The following is a 25,955-nucleotide window of genomic DNA, read 5'->3' on the forward strand; positions in this document are numbered from 1 at the left end:
CCCTGCTGTTGGTTTCTGCGTCTGGAGACGGGCGTCTGGCTCCTGTCCGCCCTTCGCTGGGCTGTTTGCAGTGGTCTCCTTGCTGGCTCTTGCCGCTCCTCCTGCTCCTGGGCGGGGCTTGCCCTTTTTCTTCCTGTCGGGGGCCCCGCCCATGGCTTCCCCGTCATTTATTGATCCCGGGCTCGTCCGGCAGCTGCGCCGCCCCCTGTCCAGGTCGTTCTTTTCCTCGGCTACGGCCTGCTGTCCGGGTGGTCTCCTCTCGGTTCCGGGACTGTGCCCGCTGCCGGGCCGCTCCATTCTTCGCTGGTTGTTGGGCTTCCCTTCTCGGGTCCGTTGTGCTATGGGCCTCTGGGGCGTGTCGTCTTGGTCGGACCGGAGGTTTGGCACACGCCTCTGCAGGGGTGTGCGTTTTGTGGGCTCTTTTTGTGTGTTCCCCCCCGACTGTTCGTGTTGGGGTTCTCTGCTTTTGGTGGTGCCTTCCTCGGGGGTGTGTTTCGAGTGTTTTTGGTCCTGGTGGGCGGGCGGTGCTTGCCCGGTTTGTCCGGTGGTGGTCCTTCCCGTCCTTCTGGTGTCTGACCTTTTTGAGCCTGCCTTGCTTCCGGTTCCGTTCCGTCTTCGCCTGTGATGGTGGTGGTGTTGGCGGCCTTTGTGTCCTCTCTGTGGCGCCCTCTCGGGTCTCTTTCCATGCTGTGCTTGGGTTGACTGCTGCGGCCTTTTTGGTGCTGCGCCTTGCCGTTTGGTTGAATCCTCCGCCTTCCCGTACTTGGCGTTCGGGACCCTTGGCCGTCTTGCACTGTGTGCGTCTGGCCTCCTCTACTCTGGCTGGTTGGCCGGGTCTGGGCTGGTTTGCGCCTTGTTGTTTAACTACCTGGTTCTCCCTGGTGCTTTGGGCTTCCTCACCGGTGGGGGCCTTGTCTTGTGTGTCTTCGGACTTTTCTTTCTTGGACCAGTGTTTCGGTTGGTCGGTTTTCTGTCGCCCGTTCCTTGGCCTCTCTGGGATTTGTCCAGGCCCTGTGGGGGCTTCTTGTTGCTCTCCTGGGCAGTTTCTCCCCTGCTTTGTGCTCAGGGGTGTTTGCGAGGTTCGCCCCTGTTGGCATTTTGGCACGTTGGTGCTGTCCTTGCCTGGGTCACTTTTCTTCTGGCTCCGGTCATGCCGCCCGGCCGGCTCCTGTTGTCGTCTGCTATCTTCCCGTTACTGTGGGTCGGCCCTCTTTAGTGACTGGTTGGGGGTTCTCCTGGGGGTGTCTGATGCTGTTTGCTTTATTTTGGGTCCCCGGTGTTGGCTCTTCGAACTTCTCGTCTGGACTCCCGGCTTTGCGCTTTCCTGGGGTCCTTTTTCTTCCAGGGGTTCAGGGCTTGTTTGGCCTGGCTGGGGTTTTTTGTCCTGTTGGTGGTACTCGCCTGGGTGCGTTTCCATTGGCATCTGCTGCTGCGGTGGTTGTCTTGGGCATTGTTCCTTCTTGGTCCATGTTTTGCCTCTGTGGGCGCAGGTTTTGTGTCCTGCCTCTGCTTTCTGGCTTTCCCTGGCTGGTTTCTGTTCCCTGAGATGTTGTTGGGTGCCCGGGTATGCTGGGTCTCCCGGTTTTTTTCTCCCTGATGGGGCCCTGTGCTTCCGGAGTGGATTTGTCTTCATCGTTTTTTGCTCCTGGTTTTGGGGTTCCGGGTCCTGTTGGCTCAGTGGCTACCTGGGAGTTTTGTCTTGGGTCGGGCTTGTTTCGCCCTACCCTTCTGTTGCACTCCTGTTCCTGTTGGTTCTTCTTTATTCGACAGGGCGGGGCCTAGTTGTTTGCTGGCGGGCTGTGTGCCCTCCTGGGTGCTCGCTTCGGCGGCTCGCTTCCTTCTTGTGGGACGTTCGTTGATGGTCCCCTCTCGCTTTTGGCTGTCCGTTGGTGTGCTCACCGGCTTGCTGCTTTCTCTCTGGGGCCAGTTTGCTGTTGCTTTTGGCGCCGTGCAGTCTGGTTCCGTGCCTTCTCTGTCCTCCTTCGGACTTTGGTTGGGGCGGTTTTTTTTGGCGTCACTTCGTGTCTCGGGGGTCCGGGTTTTCGGCCTTCCCGGTGTTTTTCTGTCCTGGGCTAGTTCTTTCGGCTCGTGGGTTGCCTCTCTTGAGTGGTCCTTCCACTCTTCTGGTCTGTTGGGTTTCCCTCTTTCCTGGGCGTCCCTTTCAGGTCCGTTGGTTTCTTGTGAGTGTTCATGAAGCCGTTTGGCTTTGGTATGCGCTCACTTTGTAATCATGTGGCGAGGAAGACTAACGAGGAGGTAATGCCCCGATTACTTACCGGTAATCTTCATTACTCCGAGTATAGTCTTCCTCGCCAAATGAGTTCCCATCCCTCCCTCCCTGTCTGGCTATCGGCTTCATGTTTATGCTTGGTAGTTTCAGGCTGATGGGTTGAGCCGACCCGCCTCTTATAGAGGCCAAGGTATACTGGGTCGGCCATATTGGGAAAGGATGGGAGGAATGGGAGGCTGACGTTTTTGCTTTGGAGGGTTCTGGTGTGGAGCTGAAGCTCACTTTGTAATCATGTGCCGAGGAAGACTATACTTGGAGTAATGAAGATTACTGGTAAGTAATCAGGGCATTAACTCTCTCTGTAGTGCTGTGGTGTCTGGGACGGAGAGTGATTTTTCTGAGGTTCCGCAGTGTATCATTAACTATCTCTACTCTCTCTGCAGTGCTGGTCTCTCTGGGTGGGACAATGACTTGTCTGAGGTCACACTGTGTGTCATTAACTCTCTCTCCTCTTTCTGCAGTGCTGGGGTCTCTGGGTGGGACAGTGACTTGTCTGAGGTCACACAGTGTGTCATTTGCTTTCTCTTCTCTGCAGTGCTGGGGTCTCTTGGTGGGAGAAGTGACTTTTCTGAGGTCACACATTGTGTAATTAACTCTCTCCTTTCTGCAGTGCTGGGATCTCTGGCCGGGACAGCGACTTGTCTGAGGTCACACAGTGTTTCATTAACTCTCTCCTCTCTGCAGTGCTGGGTTCTGAATTTGGACAGTGATAGTCTGAGATCACACAGTGTGTCAGTCACTCTCTCTCCTCTCGCTCTGCAGTGCTTGGGTCTATGAATGGGGCAGCGACTTGTCTGAGGTCACACAGTGTGTCATTAACGTTCTCTCCTCTCTGCAGTGCTGGGGTCTCTGGGTGGGAAAGTGACTTGTCTGAGGTCACAGAGTGTGTTAACTCTCTCTTCTCTCTCTGCACTGCTGGGGTCTCTTGGTGGGACGGTGACTTTTATAAGGTCACACAGTGTGTCATTACATCACCTCTCTACAAAGCTGGTGTCTGTGGGATGCACAGTGACTTGTCTAAGGTCACACAGTGTGTCATTAACTCTTTCTTCGCTCTCTGCAGTGCTGGGGTCTCTGGATGGGACAGTGAATTGTTTGAGGTCACACAGTGAGTCAGTAACTCTCTCTTCTCTCCACAGTTCTGTGGTCTCTGGGATGGACAGTGTCTTGTGTGAGGTCACACAGTGTGTTGTTAACTCTCTCTTCTCTCTCTGCACTGCTGGGGTCTTTGGATGGGACAGTGACTTGTCTAAGGTCACACAAAGTGTCATTACCTCACCTCTCTGCAGTGCTGGGGTCTCTGGGATGGACAGTGACTGGTGTGAAGTTACACAGTGAGTCAGTAACTCTCTCTTCTCTCTACAGTGCTGGGGTCTCTGGGATGGACAGTGACTTGTCTGAGGTCACACAGTGAGTCAGAAACTCTCTCTTCTCTCCACAGTGCTGTGGCCTCTGGGATGGACAGTGACTTGTCTGAGGTCACACAGTGTGTCATTAACTCCCTCTCCTGTCTCTGCTGTACTGGGGTCTTTGTGTGGAACAGTGACTTGTCTGAGGTCACACAGTGTCTCATTAACGTTCTATACTCTCTCTGCAGTGCTGGGGTCCCTGGGTGGGACAGTGACTTGTCTGAGGTCACACAGTGTGTCATTACCTCACCTCTCTGCAGTGCTGAGGTCTCTGGGATGAACAGTGACTTGTGTGAGTCACACAGTGTGCCATTAAGTCTCTCTACTCTCTCTGTTCTGCTGGGATCTCTGGGTGGGAAAGTGACTTGTCTGAGGTCTCACAGTGTGTCATTAACTCTCTCTACAGTGCTGGGGTCTCTGGGATGGACAGTGACTTGTGTGAGGTCACACAGTGTGTAAATTACTCTCTTCTCTCTGCAGTGCTGTGGTCTCTGAGATGGACAGTGACTTGCCTGAGGTCACATAGTGTGTCATTACCTCTCTCTCCTCTCTGCAGTTCTGGGGTCTGAGGGTGGGACAGTGACTTGTCTGATAGTATTGTCATAGGCATCCCTCTGTCCACCCCTCGAACCAATATACATTTCCCAATAATAAACACACACACAGACTGTTTGTTTGGGTACAATTGCTGCAGGTTTATTTCATACACCGTTATGTAATAGGTGGGTTATCTTACGGGCGATCCAAGGACAGGCAAACAACTGAGCCGCCTCCCCGCCTGATGAGCCGGGCAGCACTGGGGCAAACCCCGCCCTCGCTGCCGTCCAAGTGATTCTCTTATAGGATCACGTGACCGTTGGTAACTTCTACTCACGCCCCTTTCCGGGGCGGAGCGTCACATAGCAAACCCCCGGTTGTTCAGGCCCACAACCACCCGAAGGACTAGCGGGCGCCGACATGGCTTCCAGGACCCTCCCATGAGGCTCCTCGGATTTGGCTCTGGCACCCCCTATGGTGCCGCGCAGAGGTACCCTTGGTACAGGCCTGCTTCCAGATCGCCCTGTAACTCCGCCACAGCTCTGGAGGCGGCCACCAAAACAGCTATAGGCTTACCCGCAACATCTCCTGTCTTGAGCCTCCTGCACTCTAGATGAAAGAGAACAATCCCTACTGGTTATAGATGGCCCCATCTATACCCCAATAGCCCTTGACGTTTACCTGGGTCAGCTAGTGTCTGCTGAAACAAAAGGCCCTTTTGGCCTGTGAAGTTGTGCCAAGCGCTATTCACCCCGGTGCGGGAAAGTTCCCCTGCATCACATGCCTCAGCCCCATGCCAACTCTGGGCGGAACGAAAGCAGACACCAGGCTCACATTGCCCCCTCTGTTTGTTGATCTCACCTAGCTACTGTCCTAGCCCCAAGTGTGCCTGAACACCTGCGTGCCCCCACTATGGGACAGCAGCCCACTTGAGATACAGGGATGCAACATCACAGAAGCTCAATGTTGTCTCATTTTGAGGCAATTTATGCCTCTATTGAGGCTCAGGATTCGTTTTCTAGGCCATTACCTGATCAAGCTTTAGTTCCACTTGTCTTTTCTGAAGAGGAAGTCGAGAAAGCAATCAGGGAGACCACCAGTGATAAGACCCCGGGCCCTGACTGCGTTCCTGCAGATCTCTTTTAGGGTTTCCTGCTTCATGGTCCCGATCGATCATTATCCCGATCTTTAAAAAGGGTCAGAGAGGGGATCCGCGGTGTTATAGACCAATATCCCTGATCGACTCCTCTGTTAAAATACTAGGAAAAGTGATTTTAACCAAAAATTTGGATTGGGCTACTGAGAAGAATATTATTTCTGTTTTACAATACGGGTTCAGAAAAGGCAGAAGCACCATCGACCAGGGCCTTAACTTGTCTCTATTAATAGGTAAATAAACTGTGGCAAAAGAAGGTTGTTTAAGGTTGGCATTCATGGATCTATTCCCAGCGTTTGACCTGGTTAACAGGTCAAAGCTGTGGAATATCTTGATGGATAAAGGTCTTGACCCACGTTTAGTGTATTTTGTGGCCGACCTTCATCAAGATCTTATTGCCTCGGTTAGGATCTCGAAGGTTGGCAAACTTTCAAGCTCTTCTAAATCTGCCAGAGGCGTCCGTCAGGGGTGTATTTTGGCGCCTCTGCTTTTCACCCTTTATATTAACGACCTGGACAAGTCACTATTGGCGGCGTCTTTGGACATTCCGCGTGTAGGAGACGGTCCTTGTTGGGAACACAATGTAAGATTGCGCGAGCTGTCACGAGCGTGGATCTTTATCTAAGCTCGTGGTTAGCTCGTGTCATGTGAAGAATGTGTAGTTTCAAAAAGGGTGGAAGGTTGGGCATGCGACTGGTGGAAGGGTGGTTGACATTCTTGACCTGTAACTTGCTGAGTATAGACGTGTTATTAAACTCACGCTCTATCTTCATTTACTGACTCCTGTTTTCCTTGGATGGATTATGCTTTTCTAACACTGGCGACGAGCGGGATACATTTACAATCGAACCAGCCTGGTTATTGATTTTTTTTTTTTTTTTTTCGTTTTCTTGGAAAAGCGGAAGAAATTCATTTCGTAATGTGACTTTTCGTGAGAATGTGAATTGCTGCGCAACGAGGAAAAAGAAACTTACGGCTATACTGGAGTGGTGGCATTAGTCCAGGAAGCTCGAGGATTACAGCCGAAGTAAGGAATATTTCCGCAGTTGGAACCCTCAACGAGTTCATATCTCGCAAGGCATCATACGTATGCTAATGTGCGTCAGACGCACGCTGACGTGCTGACGTGTGACGCGAAGGAGCAGGAGACACCATTTTGTTTCACGGTATCCTAGCAACAACTCGGATCAACGTGGAATTAACAAAAAAAGGTGCGAAGCGTTGAAGAGGAGATTTATTGCGGTAACAGTTTCTTTCTCATTTTGAGTCTAATTCTAACCAAATAAATCGTTTAGGCTCATTTATTATTTTATTTTATATCTAACTATATGATATCAGTTTTTTTTTCATTGAACATTTCACCATGTCTGGCATTGTTCCTCCTCCTTCATTTTTATCCTCTCCTGGTGATCCTCCTATGCCGTGGGAGATTTGGGAACCTGTTTTCATGGCATATGTAGAAGTTTTGGAGGGTGAAGAGTGTGAACCAGAGAGGAAACTATCCCTTCTTAAGCATTGTTTGGGCGGAATTGCTTTGAAAGAATTTAAAACTCTCCCTGCCTTAGTCAATCCAGGAAATATTGATGTATATAGTTATGCCTCATCACAACTCAACCTGCGTTATGGGAAAAAGAAAAATATAGTGATGGAAAGGTATATATTTTACTCACGAAAACAACGCCCTGATGAACCTGTGGAAGATTTCGTATCAGCTCTCAGATCCTTAGCTGTTACATGTGATTTCGAGCACATATCTTATGAGCAAGTACTTAGAGACCAAATATTGATGAGAACAAATAATAAAAATGTTCAAGAACGCCTGTGGACTACGTCTGACATGTCTTTGAACAATGCTATTGACATTGCAAAATCAATTGAACATTCAGAAAAATTTGTGAAAGAAATTAGAGGAAATGAAAAAAGTGATGTTTTTAACGTAACTAAGGATACTGATAAGCAAAGAAAGTATGTTCCACAGAGAAATGACAATCCTTCTAAAACTGATAATAAATTTAGAATTACAAAATATGAGAAGAAAAACCAACATCAACTACTTTGCTATAGGTGCGGAAGCGATGGACACTTAGCTGATTTCAAGAACTGTCCAGCCATCGGGAGAACGTGCTCAAAGTGCAATAAAAAGGGTCATTTTGGGAAATTCTGTAAATCAATACCTAAAAAAGTGAATTGTATTTATGATTAAAGTGATAACGTAGAGGATGACAATGAATATGAGGTCAATACCGTCATTAATGTGTGTGGTAGTGGAGAGTGCGCTAAATTTCCTTCCTGTTTTATTTCTGTAGATGATGTTAAACTAGAATTCTTGGTTGATTCTTGTGCCTGGTACACCATTATTTCATTAAGTGTGTTTAATGAAAGTTGGTCTACGAAAACTTTGCTTCCACCGGATGTTTCCCCTGGTGGTTACACAGGACACAAAATTGACTTAATAGGTTTTTTTTGTGCCAATATAGAATTCTCTGGTCGTCATACTTTTGGGAAAATATATGTGGCAAGGTCAGGATTATCACTGTTAGGGTGGCCTCACCAACATGAATTAGGAATCAAAATTGACCCTAGAGCTGTTCCTCCTGTCTATGTTGTTGAGTCCTGTGATATTTCCCACGATGACAATTCTCAAATTGTCAATAAATTAAAAGGGTTGTTTCCTAATGTCTTTAGTGGGAAATTAGGAATGTACAAAGGGTTTGAACATGTAATAAAACTACATGACAATGTTGTCCCTATCCGTCATAGAGTAAGGAATGTCCCACTCACTTACAGAAACAAATTGAAGGACATACTAAAAGATTTATGTCAAAATAATATTATTGAGCCCATTGAATCATCTCCGTGGGTTTCTCCCATTGTGATTTCCATTAAACCTTCAGGCGAACTTAGGTTGTGTGTGGACCTTCGCAGTGTGAATAATGCCATTTGGGTGGATGCCCATCCTTTACCCAATTTACATGAGATGGTTTCCACATTATAGGGTGCACAGGTATTCTCGTGTATTGATTTGGCTAGTGCGTACCACCAAGTTGTTCTTGCTGAGGAATCAAAAAATATAACTGCATTTATTACTCCTGAAGGATTGTACAGGTATTGTCGTATGCCTTTTGGTCTTGCTAGTGCTGCTTCAGTTTTCCAAAGACTCATGAGAGACACTTTGGAGGGACTGGAGGGCGCTATTGCATTTCCAGATGATATTCTTGTTTTTGGGAAAAACAATGAAGAACATGATTCGAATTTAGAAGGTGTTATTGCTGCTTTGTCAAAGAAGGGTCTCACTTTACGCCTTGATAAATGCAAGATCAAGAAAAAAGAGGTAGAATATTTAGGGCACACTATTAGTGGATTGGGGATCAAACCCAAACAAAATCACGTGGAGAGTATTGTAAATGCTCCCATACCTACCTCCAAGGAACAACTTGTGGCCTTTTTGGGTCTTATTGAATTTTACGCAAAATTTATACCGAATTTTGCTTCTAAAGTGGACCCCTTCAGAGGTTTATTGAAGAAAAATGCTAAATTTGTGTGGACCCCAGAGATGTCCAAAGCATTTGGAGTGTTGAAAGAGTTTATAGTGAATGCCCCGTGTCTTAAGCCGTTTGTTTGTGGAAAAAAGTGCATCATTATGGTAGACGCTAGTAGCACTGGGTTAGGTGGTGTTCTTTTACAGAGAGACAATGGGAGAGAGTGGATTGTAGCCTATGCTTCAAGGGCTTTGAGAGATGCTGAAAAACACTATTCTGTCATTGAGAGAGAGTTGTTAGCCTGCGTTTGGGGATCTGAACACTTTAGAACGTTTTTGTGGGGTACAAAATTTGTCATTAAAACGGACCACAAACCTCTTGTTTTTTTAATGCCAGCTGGTGGGGGGCGAACCATGTCCGCACGTCTGGCTAGACTAGCTTCCAGGTTACAGTCTTTTCAATTTCAGATTGAGTACGTTCAGGGCAAAGCCAATGTACATGCTGATTGTATGTCTAGGTTGATCTCTCCTACAGAATTTCCAGATACCAGCAGAGATGAGGAATGTGAAGTGGCTTTCACCATGGGTGATGTTAATTCAGTGTTGGGTCAGCATTCTTTCTTACAAGAGGATGTTTGGTTCACCGAAATGGGAAAGGACATAGAGTTGCTAAATGTCAAGAAGTATTTATTGCAAGGTTGGCCGGAACAAAGGAAGCTATCTGGAGAGATGATGGGTTTCTTTAAGGTGCAGGATGAACTTGCTGTTGAAAATGGTTTGATTTTAAGAGGAGACAAATTTATTCCACCGTTCTCCCTTAGAAATACTATTCTTAAAATTGCTCATGAAGGGCATTTGGGAATATCTTTCACCAGGAGACGTGTCAAGGAATCATTTTGGTGGCCAGGCATTGATAATCATGTTGATCATTTTGTTCGTTCATGTGTTCAATGTGCGGATAGTGACAAATCTGCTGTTGCTCCACGCTCGGAACCTCACCCTGTTGAATTTCCGATTGGTCCTTGGCGTAAACTCGGTTTAGACATCATTGGTCCATTTAACATTTTACCCAAGAATGAATCGTTTGGAATTGTACTTATTGATTATTTTTCAAAATGGCCTGAGGTCAAGATGGTCAAGGAGGTTACTTCTCATAGTGTGATTGAATTCTTAGATGAGATATTTTGTAGAGAAGGAATTCCGAAAGAAATTGTAACTGATAATGGACCTCAGTTTGTTAGCAAAGAAATGAATGACTTCTTTGTTAAGTGTGGAATCATCCACAGGAGGATTTCTGTGCTCCATCCAGAGGCCAATGGCCAAGTTGAAAGATTTAACCGTGTTGTTAAAGAAGCTATTCAACTATCTGTTAAGGGTGGTTTAAATTGGCGTAATGCACTTCATTCTATGTTATTGGCATATAGAACTTCTCCAAATTCGGTTACCTTGGTTAGCCCTTTTGAACTTTTAAGGGGGCGAAAACCTAGCACGAAGTTAACTCCCTGGTGGATGAAAGAGAGTAGGAATGATTCAGATGATTTTTTTAGTGTGGATTATGAAGCTGTCCAACGGAGAGTTGAAGTGTACAAAAATAAAATGAAACATGATATGAAAAAGAAAATAGGCCCACCAACTAAACAGGTGATTAAAGTGGGAGATTGGATTCGCATAAAGAAAAAAGAAGGTGTTGGTAAAGGGTGTCCTGTATGGTCAAGTCCGAGAAAAGTGATTGAGACATTCAAGAATGCCATCAGAATTGATGGTGGTTCGGTGTGGAATCTAAACAGAGTTTCTTTGTTTAAAGGAGTTGTTAGTGGTCAAGAAGATTATAGCAGCAATGTTTTTCTTGATTTTGAGTGTGATGACAACCGTGAGGAAGCGTTTGTTCCTACTTGTAGTTCTGGTAATTCTAGGGTGGTACGCTCACATCGTCTTCCTGAAAAGTACAAGGATTTTGTCATGGGATAATTTAGTAATTTTCTTCGGATATTATGTTTAAGTTCATGTGTTTTTTTTTGTTTTTTTGTTTTGTTTTCTTTTAAGGGGGGAAGGTGTGTTGGGAACACAATGTAAGATTGCGCGAGCTGTCACGAGCGTGGATCTTTATCTAAGCTCGTGGTTAGCTCGTGTCATGTGAAGAATGTGTAGTTTCAAAAAGGGTGGAAGGTTGGGCATGCGACTGGTGGAAGGGTGGTTGACATTCTTGACCTGTAACTTGCTGAGTATAGACGTGTTATTAAACTCACGCTCTATCTTCATTTACTGACTCCTGTTTTCCTTGGATGGATTATGCTTTTCTAACAGTCCTCCTATACGCGGATGACACTGTTCTTCTAGCACGCACTGCGGTGGGCCTCCAGCGACTCTTAGATGCCTTTGGGGCCCACATGCAGTCGCTGGATTTGTTAGTAAATATTGGAAAGTCTCATATTATGTCATCTGGTCTTAGAGTAAGAAAACCTAAATCTTTTTATTGTAATGGGCTGGAAGTGACTGCGGTCTCTTCTTTTACATATCTTGGGGTTGTTTTTGATGATCGGTCTTCTTGGATACCCCAACAGAAAATCAAAAAGAATGCTATCATCCGATCTTCTTTAGGTATAATGGGGTTCGCACAGTGATTGGGGGCCAGACCTATTGAGAGTATATTAAAAATATATAGAGCAAAGTGTCTGGCGATCGCGGTTTACGGTTCCTCTATATGGGGTTTTAAAGAACAGGCTGGTATGCAAATAGCAGAAAGTTAATTTTTACGCAGCCTTTTATCTGTTCCACAATCTACCCCAACTTTCTCTATACATCAGGAACTGGGGATAGGTTACATTTCTGATAATTTTAGTACAGCCCGTTGCTCTGCTGGCTCCAAACCTGGTTAAACCCTGAATTGACCTTGAATCACCAGATCCTACTAGATTGTGTTAATTTAGATAACTCCAATAAGATTAAGTGGCTGTCTTATGTTAAATGTATGTTAACTAAATTGGGGCGGCCAGCGCTATTCGAAGCCCCTGAAAAGATCCGGAGGGAGGATGTGTTGTGGGTGAAAACAAATTTTAAGAACCTATTGTCTGTGGAACGGCAAGAACATGAGTTATGTAAACCCTTAGTTAGGGCCCATTTTTTAACGAAAACGAATACCCGTATTGAACCTTACTTGGTAACAGTAAATAAGCCCTTCCATCGTTGGCTTTTAACTAGGTTCCGTTTTAATTTGGTTCCTTTTAGGTCTCGCGAGCCAAAGGCTCGAAGAGACATTTTATAACTGGGCTTTTCAAAGTGCTGCCGTGGCCTAAAGCTACAGTGCACGTGAACGTGCACGCGCGCAGCGCCTTGTGTCTTTCCTCTGTAGCGATCGTAATCACGATCACTTTCACTTTCGCGGGCTCCTCTGTTGCTGGCATTCTCCCCTCCCTTCTCGCCCAGCCCTTCTTGTTTTAATTATACACCGTCCCATCCTTTTGCTTTTATCACATGCCGCTGTTATTTACTTTCTGTCTCTTGCGCAATACATGTTTTCTGTGCCCATCAGGCCTTGTTTTCTTTTATTATATATTGCACTTTTCATCATTATTTGCTCATACCCCGTAATCGCACATCGCCTACTGGTTTTATAATATTGCCGCCTCTTCTCTCACCTGCAAACGCCACAGCAACAACCAGTGTTGGACGATCGTTGCTGCTGCCGTGTGCGCAATACATGTTTTCTGTGCCCATCAGGCCTCGTTTTCTTTTATTATATATTGCACTTTTCATCATTATTTGCTCATACCCCGTAATCGCACATCGCCTACTGGTTTTATAATATTGCCGCCTCTTCTCTCACCTGCAAACGCCACAGCAACAACCAGTGTTGGACGATCGTTGCTGCTGCCGTGTGCGCAATACATGTTTTCTGTGCCCATCAGGCCTCGTTTTCTTTTATTATATATTGCACTTTTCATCATTATTTGCTCATACCCCGTAATCGCACATCGCCTACTGGTTTTATAATATTGCCGCCTCTTCTCTCACCTGCAAACGCCACAGCAACAACCAGTGTTGGACGATCGTTGCTGCTGCCGAGGACGCAGAGCGAGGGCGGGATGTTCATAATGGAAAGAGGACTAAGGAAGCCTCCTTTACATGGCGGCCATATTTGAGAGGGACTTCGTCCAACTAACAAGCACAGAGCTTCCACGTTTTTCCACATTCTGAACTCAATGGTTAGCCAGTCTACTAGAGTCTGGTTAACTTTAACACAGTACAGACATTTACTTAAGTATGCCATTTCCAAGAATATACTACATGCAAGGTAAAACGTTCAGTATTGCCGCATTCTCGTACATAAAATTACCACGTCTATTTTTCTGCTGTTTTACATGACTCATGGTCACATTCCTGTTTAGGCACGGGGTGGGGAGGTAAAGCGATTTTTTTCAGAACCACTGGATTTGGAGCCAATCCTAGTACTCCACTTCCAAAGTGGGCAGCTGTTATGTTCAAATTCGCACCTTCTGCTTTCTTCTTCCCTCCCTCCTTCTCTCTAAAGCCCACTCAATTTTCAATCCCTACCTTCTCCTTGCTCCCAGTCCCTGGCACAGCCATCATCAAGCTGTCTCATGCCGCAAACTTTGGATTTCGACTTATTTTTTTTATTTCTTAGTTTTGATTCTCTGTTTCATGGTTGCGTTTTTTCACTTAGTAAGCATGTTTATCTACAAAGATGCACGAGTATATTTTTCACGTTTTAAGCAGGTGTTACTTTGAAGGGGTACTAGATTGACACCCCGATTTCGTATCATGGTTGATTGGCTTCTTTGTTTTGTGTAAAATAAGGTGGTTGTCACCTTTCAATAAAGTTGCATAGGCTTGTATGATCACTTTCCTTCCTTATAAAAGAAAATTCCCACACGTCTTGACGTGCACACGCCTTCCAGCGGTCACGTGGTATTCTCGCGCACGGAACGTTTGAAGGCAAGAGCGGGGAGTTGTTTAGGAATTAAGCACTGCATTTCAGTTCCTCCGTTACGGCCTAGAGTTACACAGATTATTTACATAGACTTTCTCTTTCATAGAATCGGGACGTTAAATGACGATCTTCTGGTAAGCAGACGCTCGTTTAATTCCTGGTGTTCGGGGCCACGTATACATGCGCTCTCCTGATACTCATTCCCATCTTTTACCTTCCGTAGATCGTGCTCTTTACTGATATAGTGGCAAGACTTCGGCATTAGAGAGATGCTGTTTTTGTTGTTTACGTTACTAATCACTTGGTAATCCGAGTTAGACTGCAAATTTACGCAGAGTGTTTTACTTGCATAATTACAGTGCTTTAACCGCATTGGAGGTACTTCCTGGTCTAACCTTACCAAGGTTTTACACACACGGGTTGATATACCATTAGTTCGTCATTCAGTCTAACACCACACTTTCACCAGGTTTTAGCTATAGGGTGATCAAGTGGTAACACTTAAACAAGCATTTGCAAAGCAATAGATCTCGCTTTTATACGAGTTTGTGCTATTGGCATTGTAAATGACAGTGCCTTTTATTTATGTTGCCAAACTTAAATAAAAAGCATTGTCATTTACAATGCCAATAACTCAAACTCGTATAAATGCGAGACCTATTGCATTGCAAATGCTTGTTTTATTAGGCGACTTCCAGGAGTGGTGTAAACCTGAGAATGCTGACCCTTGTCAATGTGATAACTATTCTCCCCAGGATACCCTCCATTTTATGATGTTTTGTCATTTTTACACTGCTATTTGTATGAAGCATTTAATCTCCATCCTGAGAGGAAGGGGTTTTTTGCAGGTCAGACCAGCACTACTTTATTTGCAGACATCGAACATTCCCTGGGATATTTTTAACATTGCGTGTTTCCTGGTTGCTGCTACGAGGCTTAAGAAAAATAGAAATTTGTTGTCGAATACTGCTTAAAATCCAACTGTTATTATATATGCAAATCACAAAGTCTGAGATTTTCGGCTATAATGAATTTTATAAGAGAGATTGTTCTACACATTTTGTCTGAATGTTTGTATTTATCGTGCATGTTTGTTGTGTACTGTACTTTTATGATTTTAAATTAATCGAATAAAGTGACTTGACTGACTGACTAATCACCCACCCGCCTGCCTACTTTGGCTATTATGGCGAGGAGGATTCTACTTAACATTTGCACAGTCCCTTTGCTTGCTAAATCGAGGCGCACAGGAGTGTTCATCACTAGATGTGTGTGACAATGGGCACGGGGCCCTCCTGCCCTTGCCATGTATCCCTTATTCCTTATAATTGTGCCCGTTCAGTTCCCTCTGTGGTTGAACCCCCTAGGCCTACAAGCTAGGGAATCGGTCTGATTTAAGCAGTGCGCCCTCGACGTTAGCTTGGATCAGCTAGTGTCAGATGAAATAAGTCCTTTTGGCCTGTGGAGCATTCACCCCACGACAGTTAGACATCCTGGCTCACAATGCCCCACCTATTTGTTGATCACACTAGCTGCCGTCCTTCTAGCACCGTGTGTGCCTGAACACCTGTGTCTCCTATCTCTGGAACAGCAGCTCGCTAGTTAGGAACCCGCTCATACCCTCAATTGCCTACTTCGGATATTAGGGCGAGAAGGATTATACTTAACCTTTGAACAGTCCCTTTGCTTGCTAAATCCAGGCGCACAGGAATGTCCATAACTAGCCATATGAGACAATGAGCGCGGCTGCCCTCCAGCACTTGCCCTGCATCCCTTATTCCTTATGGGAATTTCGCCCGCTCAGCTCCCTCTGGTGAAGTCCCCTAGGCATAGCCACTTAGAGAATTTGTCCGATTCGATACAGGGCGCACTGTCTGTAATAAGGTGCCTGACATTTGATGTGGGAGAAGCTCTACCTCTAAATGGGACTGAGCGATACCAAAGGGGATGTTGGACGGAGCGTTTGACCAAATCAAACCCCCACCCCTAGTCAACTGATCTGGGTTTAATCCATCATCCTTCTTAGCTCACTCCACCACCCCAGTTCAGACATGGCCATGCGCAAATCAGTCTGACCCTGTGCCTCATGGGAACAGTCCAGCCCGAACTGCCAAGCCATGTCTTCCCTGGACTGGAAACAAGCAACCTAGGCCGGTTTCGGGTTCATAACCCTCATCAGCCAGGCTATCTTGAATCCATTGGCAAAGCGAGCAAGGGACCCACTGCTGGGCATGCCCTGCCTACTTAGGGCACACAAAGCGATACCAAAGGGGATGTTGGACAGAGTGTTGACATAGCAAGCACTAACCCCCAGACAACTGGTCTGGGTTTAATCCATCATCCTTCTTTAGCTCTCTCTGCCCCCCCAGTTCAGACATGGCCATATGCAAATCAGTCATCTAAATTGCACTGGCTCCACCCAGCTGTCCGCCAGAGCACACCTATCTTAACCTCTTTACTGTCTTTAGACACTTGCCACCCTTCTGGTTGCAGCTCTGTGTATCAGTGAAGCGCACATGCCCCCGGGGCACGGAGTCGCAGGGTGGCCGGTGTATGTTACCCACTCGCTGAAACTTATCTAGCTAACTGCCCTACTTGGATTGAAGGGTTGCTGGATGCTACCTAAGGACTGAAGACTGATGCTCCAACCCAGTTTGACCCCAGAACTTGGGGACAACCCAAGTAGTGACCATGCCTTTCATGTTACATCCACCCCAGCGCTTGACTATCAATGTGTTAGGGACCCCAGTCCCAAAAGATGCCCTCTTCTGCTGTCTGGTTCTAGCCCGCAGAAGGATGACCCAGGGGGGCAGACAGGTCTGTGGAGAGACGTAATTTGGAGGGGTGTGTCTGTGCCCGACCTCAAAGTGGGCAAGAAAGAAAGGACTGTATCAATTAAAAGCCGTTCGAAACAGGTGCTCCCAATAATTTTTTCCCGGGGCGGCTGGTAGTACTACAGCCTGTTCTGTTGATTACAAGTCAATGCACTTTTGACCTCAAACCTTCAAAATGCCATGTTCCAAATGGGTCAGCGCCCCCAAGCGTGCTGAAAAGGCCGTGCCTTGCCCTTGCCTGGAATTTTGCCGCAATGTCATTGCATCCCTCTATTTAATACAAAAGGAACACTACACAACAGCAATCCATCTTTTGGCTTAGTCAATGCTTCTATTTGCATCGGATAAATAAGCCACAATTCTAGCTCAGTTGCAGAGCCATCCATAGCTGCCAAGGTTTCAGTTTGCTATGAGTGACATTTTCCTCATTACAGTGCAACTATGCGTGACAATTAAAGGACTGTGACTGACACTTTCTTGCGAGCAAAATCACACAACGAAGATGAGGGAGACATATCGATATCAGTAATTACTCCCATTAGACCAACACGAAACTCTAAGCATCGAGACTGCCTTAAAAGTATTGCCTCGCCAGTAAGATGTGACTACGTCCCCGTCCAGTAGCGACCTGGAATAGATTAAACTTGCAACATAGCTGTTCTCGACCCCTTTCGTCTGTATTGGGACAAAGATGAACCATGATATTATCGCTGATCAAGTCTGATGTCATATTCGCTACCTCTGCCATATTTCTCATAATACGCCATATATGACTGACACCGCACTCTCATCCTGTGCTTTGTGCGATCTTGGCCCACTTTGGTGTGAGCAGAGCCCCGTGAAGTATACTTGGCTTCTAGGCCAATACTGCACAAGTCTTAGGTGAGAAGGATGAATCCATACTTGCCGAGCCTCGGCCAAAACCAACAACCATTTTACCATTCGTCATCAATAGCACCTTCATCAAAGCGACATTGAGAAGGGCCACATGCATAACTCCTGGTGGCCAAAGGACCTTGTTGGCCAAGCAGCAAACTCTTCGCTCAATGCAATAATACGAGACAGACTTCTAACGGTGCACGCCACCCAGGTGCCAACAGGACACCAAGGTTTACACCGAACATCCCAACTCCAAAGGAAAGGCACCAAAAACCCAACCCCCTGCGCAAGTCAATCACCAAGGCACCGCTGGAGGCCGCTCGGTGTGCCACCTCGCCTAATCCAAGACAAGGGTGGATCACCACGTCCTTCTCCTACAAACCCATCACTCATCTGCCTGACAGATGCTGTGTCGCCATGCTGGCATCCCTATCTGCTATCAAGTTCCCTACTTAGTTTTGGCTTAGTGAAACTTTAGCTCGCGCCACACTACAGGCAAGTGGGAATTGTGTCAAAACACTCGCCTACTACACCGCTGAGTGATCCCACACCGCCAAATAAACCTTCCATGAAGGGCTACAGCCTGTCTTTGCCCTCTGTGGTGGGAATGTGCTGCAAAGACAAAGCGCCAATGAGGCCTTACGTTCGTTTGTGTCCGTTCATCTAGTGCCACACAAACGCTGAGAAACTAATATGTGAAACTGATATGTTCCTGTTGGACTTGGCCCTTCCTGCAGGGTCATCCCTGAACTGCCTTCCTCCGGTATTTTTTCTGACCTGGTGTTGGCTGTTTTATGACTCAGGGCACCTTACCACTGCTGATCACCGCTAAAGTGCATATGCTCTCCCTACGGTAAAATGTATACATTGATTGGTTTCCATGGTTGGCTTATTTGGTTTACTATCAGCCCCTAGTAAAGTGCACCAGGAGTGCCAGGGCTTGTAAATACAAATGCTGCTGGTGGGCTTGCAGCACTGGTTGTGCCACCCACAGAAGCGGCCTAGTAAAATGTGTCTAAGGTCTGCCATTGCAGAACCTGCGTGCAGTCTGGTACTGTCATGCTGACTGCGCAAGTGCACCTACTTGCCAGTCCCTAAACCTCCCCTTAACTACATATTAGTCACCCCTATGGTAGGCCCACGGACACGGTGCATTGTAAGCCTAAGGTAGGACATGCCCTGTTGTGTGTGGCATGTCTTAATAGTGAATTACAGCCATTTTCGTTTTTCACAATTGAAAGGCTACCTGCTCTCCATAGGCCAGAATGGGCTGCTGGAATTATTACACTCTATAATCCCAGCGGACTCAGAGAGCATGGTAGAAAGTCAAATTTAGAATGCCTGAACTCAGAATAATAAAATACTTCTTTTAGTAAAGTTTATTTTAATATCCTGTGTTTGTAAATACTACTTTTAGAAAGATAGTATTTACTTGCCTAAGCCATTTCAGTCCGCCTCTGCTGTGGGTGTGTGTGCTGCCTAGGTTCAGTGAGGGGTAGGGCTGGGGAATTCCAGGAGACAGGCTGGCAGCCAGGTGGTGGGTAGAGAGATTACACCATAATGGGTGGGAGGAGTACACCTTGACTCTGAATAGGCGTGTGCTCTGCCACCACAATGCTGGCTCCGCCCCCTGTGGGGCGGCTGATGTCTCTGCCCTGCTGCTGAAAGGAAAGAGCAGAGTCACCACAACAAAGTGCTCCAAAACCGGACTGAGCCAGGCACAGGCCCCCTGGCGACAAAGAACAAAAGAAACTGTGTATAAAAGAAGGAGCCCTGCTCCTAAGAAAGCAGATCCTGTTTACGCCAAGATAACCTCTGCCCGAAGAGAAGGACCTGGGAAAGCTGCATGGAGGAGTACTGTCTCTAAGCCTGAGAGACTGGCCTGTGGTGGGTGCCTTGCTGCAAGAAGGAGAGGAAAAGACTGAGAAAGACTTTTGAATCAACTTGTGCTTTGTGAACAATCTCCAAGGGCTTGCTGGTGAACTTGCCCCCTGAACTGCGCCCCAGGAACAGTGGGCGCTCTCCCTCCCTGGAAGAAAGGAAGCTGCTGGTGGTGAATTGCGAACACTGACCCCAGAGAACCTGTGTGCCCCCATCTCGCCGAGCAACGTGACCTCTGCCCAACTGTGCTGCTGTGAGCACCGTGACGGCCTGCCCCGCCTGGCCTGAACAAAGTAAACTGCTGCCCGCTCGAGCCGGAGCTCACACCGTAAGGAAAGACTGTTTGATTCCAAGCCCCGAGCCTCTGTGGCCCCCGAGCCGTAGAGACCACTGCGAGGATCGACGACACTCAATTTCGCCACTTCTGGTTGATGCCGACAGCGCTGCGCCGTCGAAATCACCCCGAGCCGCCCCTCCTTCCACCCACATCGAGGTGTGCCGCGAAGTCCCGAGGCGCCCCACCAAGCACCGTTGTCCTCTGCCCAGCGGGACTGCAACGCGACATGGGACGCCCCTCCAGCGACTGCCGAGGCCGCCCCGAACTCCACATCAAGATCCAAAGTACTGTGCGCCTCGAACTCCCCGGTACGACGCGTACCTTCAACTGTGCGGACCGGACTAGCTTTCCCGTACACTGACCCCCGCGGGAAGCGTGAGCTATTGCAAGGGAAGCGGCCCTGAGTGTACGGCGTGTACGAACATCTGTACGACACGTACCCTCATCTGTACGGCCCGTACGGCCTTGTCCGCGTGCGCCTACTCACGCGGGAAGTGTGAGCTATCACAGGGAAGTGTCCCGAGGAGTGTACGGCCCGTACGAAGAGTGGTACGACGCGTACCAACACCCGTACGACCCGTACGGACGGCGCTTCGACGCGCACAGGCCCCAAGAAGGTGTGCCTTGTGAAGAACTGTGGCCTCTGAAAGCATACCAAGTAACTGGAGTCATATCTAAAGCCTAAAAAGACTGTATTTTAAAGCCGGCCTGAAGAGTTTATATAAAGAATTATATTTTTACAAGTACAGTCTGGTGTCTCTGTGTGGTGGGTTGGTGATTATTGTGGGACAACCTAAATGCTTAACCTCATGTACTCTAGAGTTTAGCCTGACTTGCTCGCGCCACACTACCTAGAGGGTGAGCAGGGGTTATCCGCTGAGAGTAATCCTTTGCCCTAACTTGGAGTAGAGGGTCCCTGCTTGTCGCAAATGCATACCTGCGCCAACCAGAGACCCCTGATTCTAACAGTTCCCTATCCGTGGTCCTTCTGTTGGCAGGGGTTGGGCATCAGCTAACTGTTACACAATGTGAGGATGTTGTCCCATGTGGTGAACTGATAGTTCAACTACTCTCCTATTATTGCCCCTAGCTTAAATTAGTACAAGTGCCTGGTAGGCTTTACGTCAACACATCTGCCATACACCCAGCACGTACCAGCTGCACACCCCCATGAAGCACGTAAATTTACGGCGTTGTTATGCTGAGTGGCGCAAAGGCCAAGCCGCAGATACCGCAAGCAGCTGAGTGGGAGGGCCCAGGCAGGCAGGGCTGGGATGCCCTTAAAACTGCAAGTAATTCTAGGTTCCGGCTCAGATCAAGCCGGCGCCCGCAGAAATCCTGCGGGAATCCTGCCCCACAGGCACAACAGAAAACCACAAATACTGCAAGCAGCTGAGTTAGGGAGAGCCTCAGCAGGCAGAGAAGGCCAGCCCCTTAACAGGATCTATGATCCAATTTCAGCTCTATCATGCCCTCTTTGGCCCAGTTCTTGGCAGTGCGCAGGTACCCTGGTCCGCAGCCTACCTGGGTTAGATATAATAATAAGGAAGATGCCCATTTCAATATGCGATTATACAGCAGCAGCTCACTAATATTATTGTCATCTTTGGTTCCCCCACCCATTTTTCGCTTGCGAGGTCCTGTATAATAACTAAAATCGTTTTACCGATGTTGCTGGTAACATCTCTGCCAAATTTCTTTGATAGACCCCCAGGCATCACCTATAATATTAAATAGAGGAAACACCGGGACACTCTGAATTCCCTCTCCAGGACCCGTCCTAGACCGCGACTTCACCGTAGTGACTACAGCGCACGGCCCAAATACCTGAGAAATGTTTACCGGGAAAAGCACAAGACCGGCTGACTCCGAGTGCGCTGTGCCGTCAAGAAGCCAAGCAACAGCAGCGACGTCCAGCCATCTCTGCTCTCTTTCACCACTACAATTTCCCCCGCGCAGCACCCAACCAGAACCGAAGTCGGAAGAACGGGTGCCACCGGCACTTCAATGCCCCGTCCGGTACAACCAGCAAACTTCACCCACGGCTGGTATTTAAGCCACACCTCTGCACTGTCTACCGACTTCACGCCAAACAGTAACGACTCCGTGACACGGAGCGGGAGGCCGCACACAGCCCAGCACTCGCCCGCCCCTCTCAGCATCGTGAGTCCCAAGAAAACCTCCGCGTGGAGAATCCAACACAGAGAGCAGCAGTGGGGGATTCCCGCTGCACCAGCCCATTCCACCATCCGCTACATCTGAAGTACTGGGAGCAACAGCCCTCACCGCGCACAAGCACGGACGCCCGACACCAGTGATGAACCATCGTGCACCTCGTCAATCTTTGCACCCACGTCAGATCTGGAAACAGTGAATATACCCCATCAAACGTAAAAAGGGGCGCCTTCAGGGAGTTGTTACATACAGCTAATATTGGTCGCAATGGACAATTACCTCTGCGTTTGGCTCCTTACGCCAGACAATCAGCAGAGTGAGACGTAATGACAGGAAGCAACAAAGAGCCTCTCCGGGCCATTGTTATCTTTGCTTTCTCAACTTCTCCCTTTGCCAACAGCGAGGCACCTCCGGCGGCACAAATCTGCGGACAGGTGCCTTAGATGGTCTTTTGTGGGGCAAAGTGTATTCTTAGTTACAATCAGTAGCAGACAAATATGACAAGGAATTAAGTACCTTTCTTGGTGTTTTGTTGTAACAAGGAAGCATGTTAGGATTGGAAAACATGAGCTGTAGTTCAGACAGAAATATTTGCAGCAGGCACTCAACCCACAGAGGTATCTTACATGTGCATCATTGTTTGCACATTGCTAGTCCCCTGCTTTCACCACCTCCCTTCCAGTGGTGGTTGGGCCTACCTGCCTTCCTGGGTGTTGAAACTCTAACTAGCGAGAGCTGTCTCCAGCAGGTGTTTCGTCTTTCGTGTGGCCACACTTCATTACCTGGCAGCAGCAGCCAGGGAGGCGCCGAGGCCCTCGGGGACTGAAATGTCAAATCTGTCAAGTTTCTATCAATTATTCAACAATCATTTTTCACCGTTGCTGCTGAACCCGGGGCACGTGGTAGTGGTGTAATATTTTGAGTGGGCTCGCCCACTCAGCACACAGGACGCAACTGCAACACCCCTTCACCAGGCCTTTGAAGGGGTGTTGAAGCACGTGTCGGAACATTTAAAGCAGGCAAACTGTTAACCATTTCCCATTATAGAACCTTGACCATCATTGAATAGAACAAGACTGGAGACACCCAGAGGAGTGGACTGGGGTCGGCCACTCCGCGACGTAGTGCCCCAAAAGAAAACCAAGCAGCCCGGGTGTGTGCAAGGAGCGAAACGCTCACTCCGAAGCTCAAAGCAAAAGGAACGCATGTGCCCAACTGTCAACAAAACAAGATATCTTCAAAATTAGCCTCGACAAACAACTCACTCGCCCCACTCTGCCTCATTTGCATCTGCAGACCTATCCGCAGAGCACTGCCACACCGGCAACACCACTCCGTGACCGCCCCCTCCCCAAGCCCTGCAAGAAGCTGAGCCCGACCAGGCCGCGGACCCACGCTGCTTCCCCCGCATACAATACACCACCAGGCCAGGGGGCTGGGGGACCCCACGAGTCCCAAACCCCTGCCCAACACGACCCGGCTCAAACACACTGTTGGGGCCAGAGCAGCATGGGAAATACTTGGGTGGGGTGAGCGACAATGCCCACACACTCACCGGACAAAAACCAACGCCAGACACGACAGCGGTGTCACCAGGACGAACCAAACGATAGCGTGCGTGGCGATCATCAGCCCTGGGCGTAGTGGGCGTAGTGAGGCTACGTGAAGCAATACGAAGTGGGGGCAAATCTACGCCCACCCGCATCTTCATCCTCACGAATGCGCATGCGTGGACGCCCGCGCATGCGCATTTGTGAGGAAGAAGATATGCAGGAAGCAGCAAGATGGAGCCCCGGGACGCGGCAGTTCAGGTAAGTCATTTTTCTTTATCTAATGTTTTTAATAATTGTAAAATGAGGGCGGGAGGGAGGCGGGTGGCGGGCAACTCTGCTCCGCCGCGGGGTGTGCGTAGTCTGCCCCTGCTACGCCTACTTTGCGCAGCGCGAAGTGGGCAGTACTACGCACACTCCGTGGGCGGAGCAGAGCACTGCGCCCATCCTTAGCGATCATGCGGCGTGCGAGGTGATCAAGAGGTCGCCAGCATGGTGGGGGAGGGCTACATAGCCTCTCCCCAGAACAAAGAAGCCCCGAAGTGACGCCCCTCGTGTCACCACCGGGCAGGAAGAGGAGGGGACACCGACTGGAGTCCCTGCCTCCAAGAGGGGGGAGAGGGGAGGGGTGACCGGTGCCCAGGCGATACTAGGGTGCCAACCGCTCTAGTGGCCCCCTGTGGGTGCCGCGGTCAGCGGCATTTCACACAGTGTGTCATTCACTCTCTCCTCTCTGCAGTCCTGGTGTTTGAGGGTGGGACAGGGAATTGTCTGAGTTCACACAGTGTGTCATTAACTCTTTCTTCTCTCTCTGCAGTGATGGGGTCTCTGGGAGGGACAGTGACTTGTCTGAGGTCACAGAGTGTGTCATTAACTATCTCTTCTCTCTGCAGTGATGTGGTCTCTGGGATGGACAGTGACATGTCTGAGGTCACACAGTGCCTCATTACCTCACCTTTCTACAGTGCTGGGGCCTTTGGGATGGAAAGTGACTTGTGTGAGGTCACACAGTGTGTCATTAACTCTCTCTCCTCTCTCTGCAGCGCTGGTGACTCTGGATCCAGACACGGCTCATGAAGCTCTGATCTTGTCTGAAGACGAGAGACGTGTGACACGGACAGACAGACCCCAGCCCTGGGCAGACAATCCCAAGAGATTCACTGTCTGTCCCTGTGTGCTGGGACGGGAGGGGTTCACCTCAGGGAGGCATTACTGGGAGGTGCAGCTGCTGCAGGATGAAGAGACGTGGTGGGGGGATGTGGGGGTCGTACGAGAGACTCTGGGAAGGGAGATGGACACCAGAGAGTCCCGTGAGGGCGAAGCCTGGTTTCTGTTTCAGTGGGATGGTGGTCATTACTGGACTCTCTCCTTCTCTCCCAACTACATATCTGTGGCCCCCCTTCAGTCCCCCCTGAAGCTGGGGGTGTACCTGGACTATGAGGGGGGGCAGCTGTCCTTCTACAACGCAGACACCTGGGACCATCTCCACACCTTCAATGTCACCATCACCGGGGGGCTGCGCCCCTTCTTCCTGGTCCGGCCAGGAACAGGCCTCCGCCTGGTGTAATAGAGCTCCCCCAACCTTGACCCCAGCCCCCCCACGTCAGTAACAGGGCAGAGAGACAGACAGGAGCCCTCATTGATTTCCTACTCCTCCTAGTGTTAACCCCCTTTAACTGGGAGCTGCCCCCCTATTTCTTCTACCTGCCAGGGACAGACCCCCCCCTGCTCCACACCTACTCTTACCTGGGGGCTGTAGTGCTGCACTGTTATTCCGCAATACCATGTGGACATAGGAGGACGGTGGAGGGGGGGAGTAGGAGATCTCTGCGAGGAATGGGGGGTGGTAGATGTCCCCCCACAGATGTCCCAGAGGGAGGGAGAGCAGGAGATGTCTCTTAGTGCCAATATCGGCAACACTCCCCTTCCCTTCCACAGCAATCACTTAAAGAAATAATCAGACAAAACACATTTTTAGTGGAGAAAATTGCTGCAGGTTTATTTGCATAACAGATATGCCAACATGGTGGGTTATCTTACGGGCGATCCCAGGGCAGGCAGCCCCTCGCCACCTGCCCACCTGATGAGCCAAAATACACCGTGGCCCTAGCCAACGGTGTTTGTTAGATTTGGGGGAGGGGATAGCCCCTCCCTCCAGTGGACAACCAGTCCACCCCCTTACTAACGCCCCCCCAGCTAAGGGGGGCGGAGCGTCGCAGACAACCCCCGGTTGCTCAGGTCCACAACCGCCCGTAGGACTAACGGAGCGCCGTCGCTCTTCCAGGGTCCAACGCGAGGACCTCCCTGGGGATATTTGGCTTTAGCACCCTTACTGTGCTCCTGCAGAGGGTACACTTCTGTACCTTACAGCCTTTGAATCACCCTGTAACTCCGCCACAGCACTGGGTGTGGCCACCGTCACAACCAGGGCCCCCCACCAAGGTAGGCATCTTTACCTCTATCCTCCTGATTCCCAGGCTT

The 25,955-nt window shown here is 48.7% G+C and overlaps 1 protein-coding gene across 1 annotated transcript in view; it reads left to right on the forward strand.

Annotated features, from left to right (window-relative positions):
• The window catches only part of LOC146813579 (E3 ubiquitin-protein ligase TRIM58-like), a 126,929-nt gene extending 101,888 nt beyond the window's left edge, over positions 1–25,041 (forward strand). The window contains exon 5 of the mRNA XM_085615446.1: positions 24,518–25,041. Within this exon, the coding sequence (XP_085471572.1) occupies positions 24,518–25,041 (524 nt within the window). The remainder of the gene's footprint in view (positions 1–24,517) is intronic.
• Positions 25,042–25,955: the final 914 nt, after the last annotated feature.

The sequence above is a fragment of the Triturus cristatus genome, chromosome 7, assembly GCF_964204655.1.
Source record: "Triturus cristatus chromosome 7, aTriCri1.1, whole genome shotgun sequence".
Classification (NCBI taxonomy): domain Eukaryota; kingdom Metazoa; phylum Chordata; class Amphibia; order Caudata; family Salamandridae; genus Triturus; species Triturus cristatus.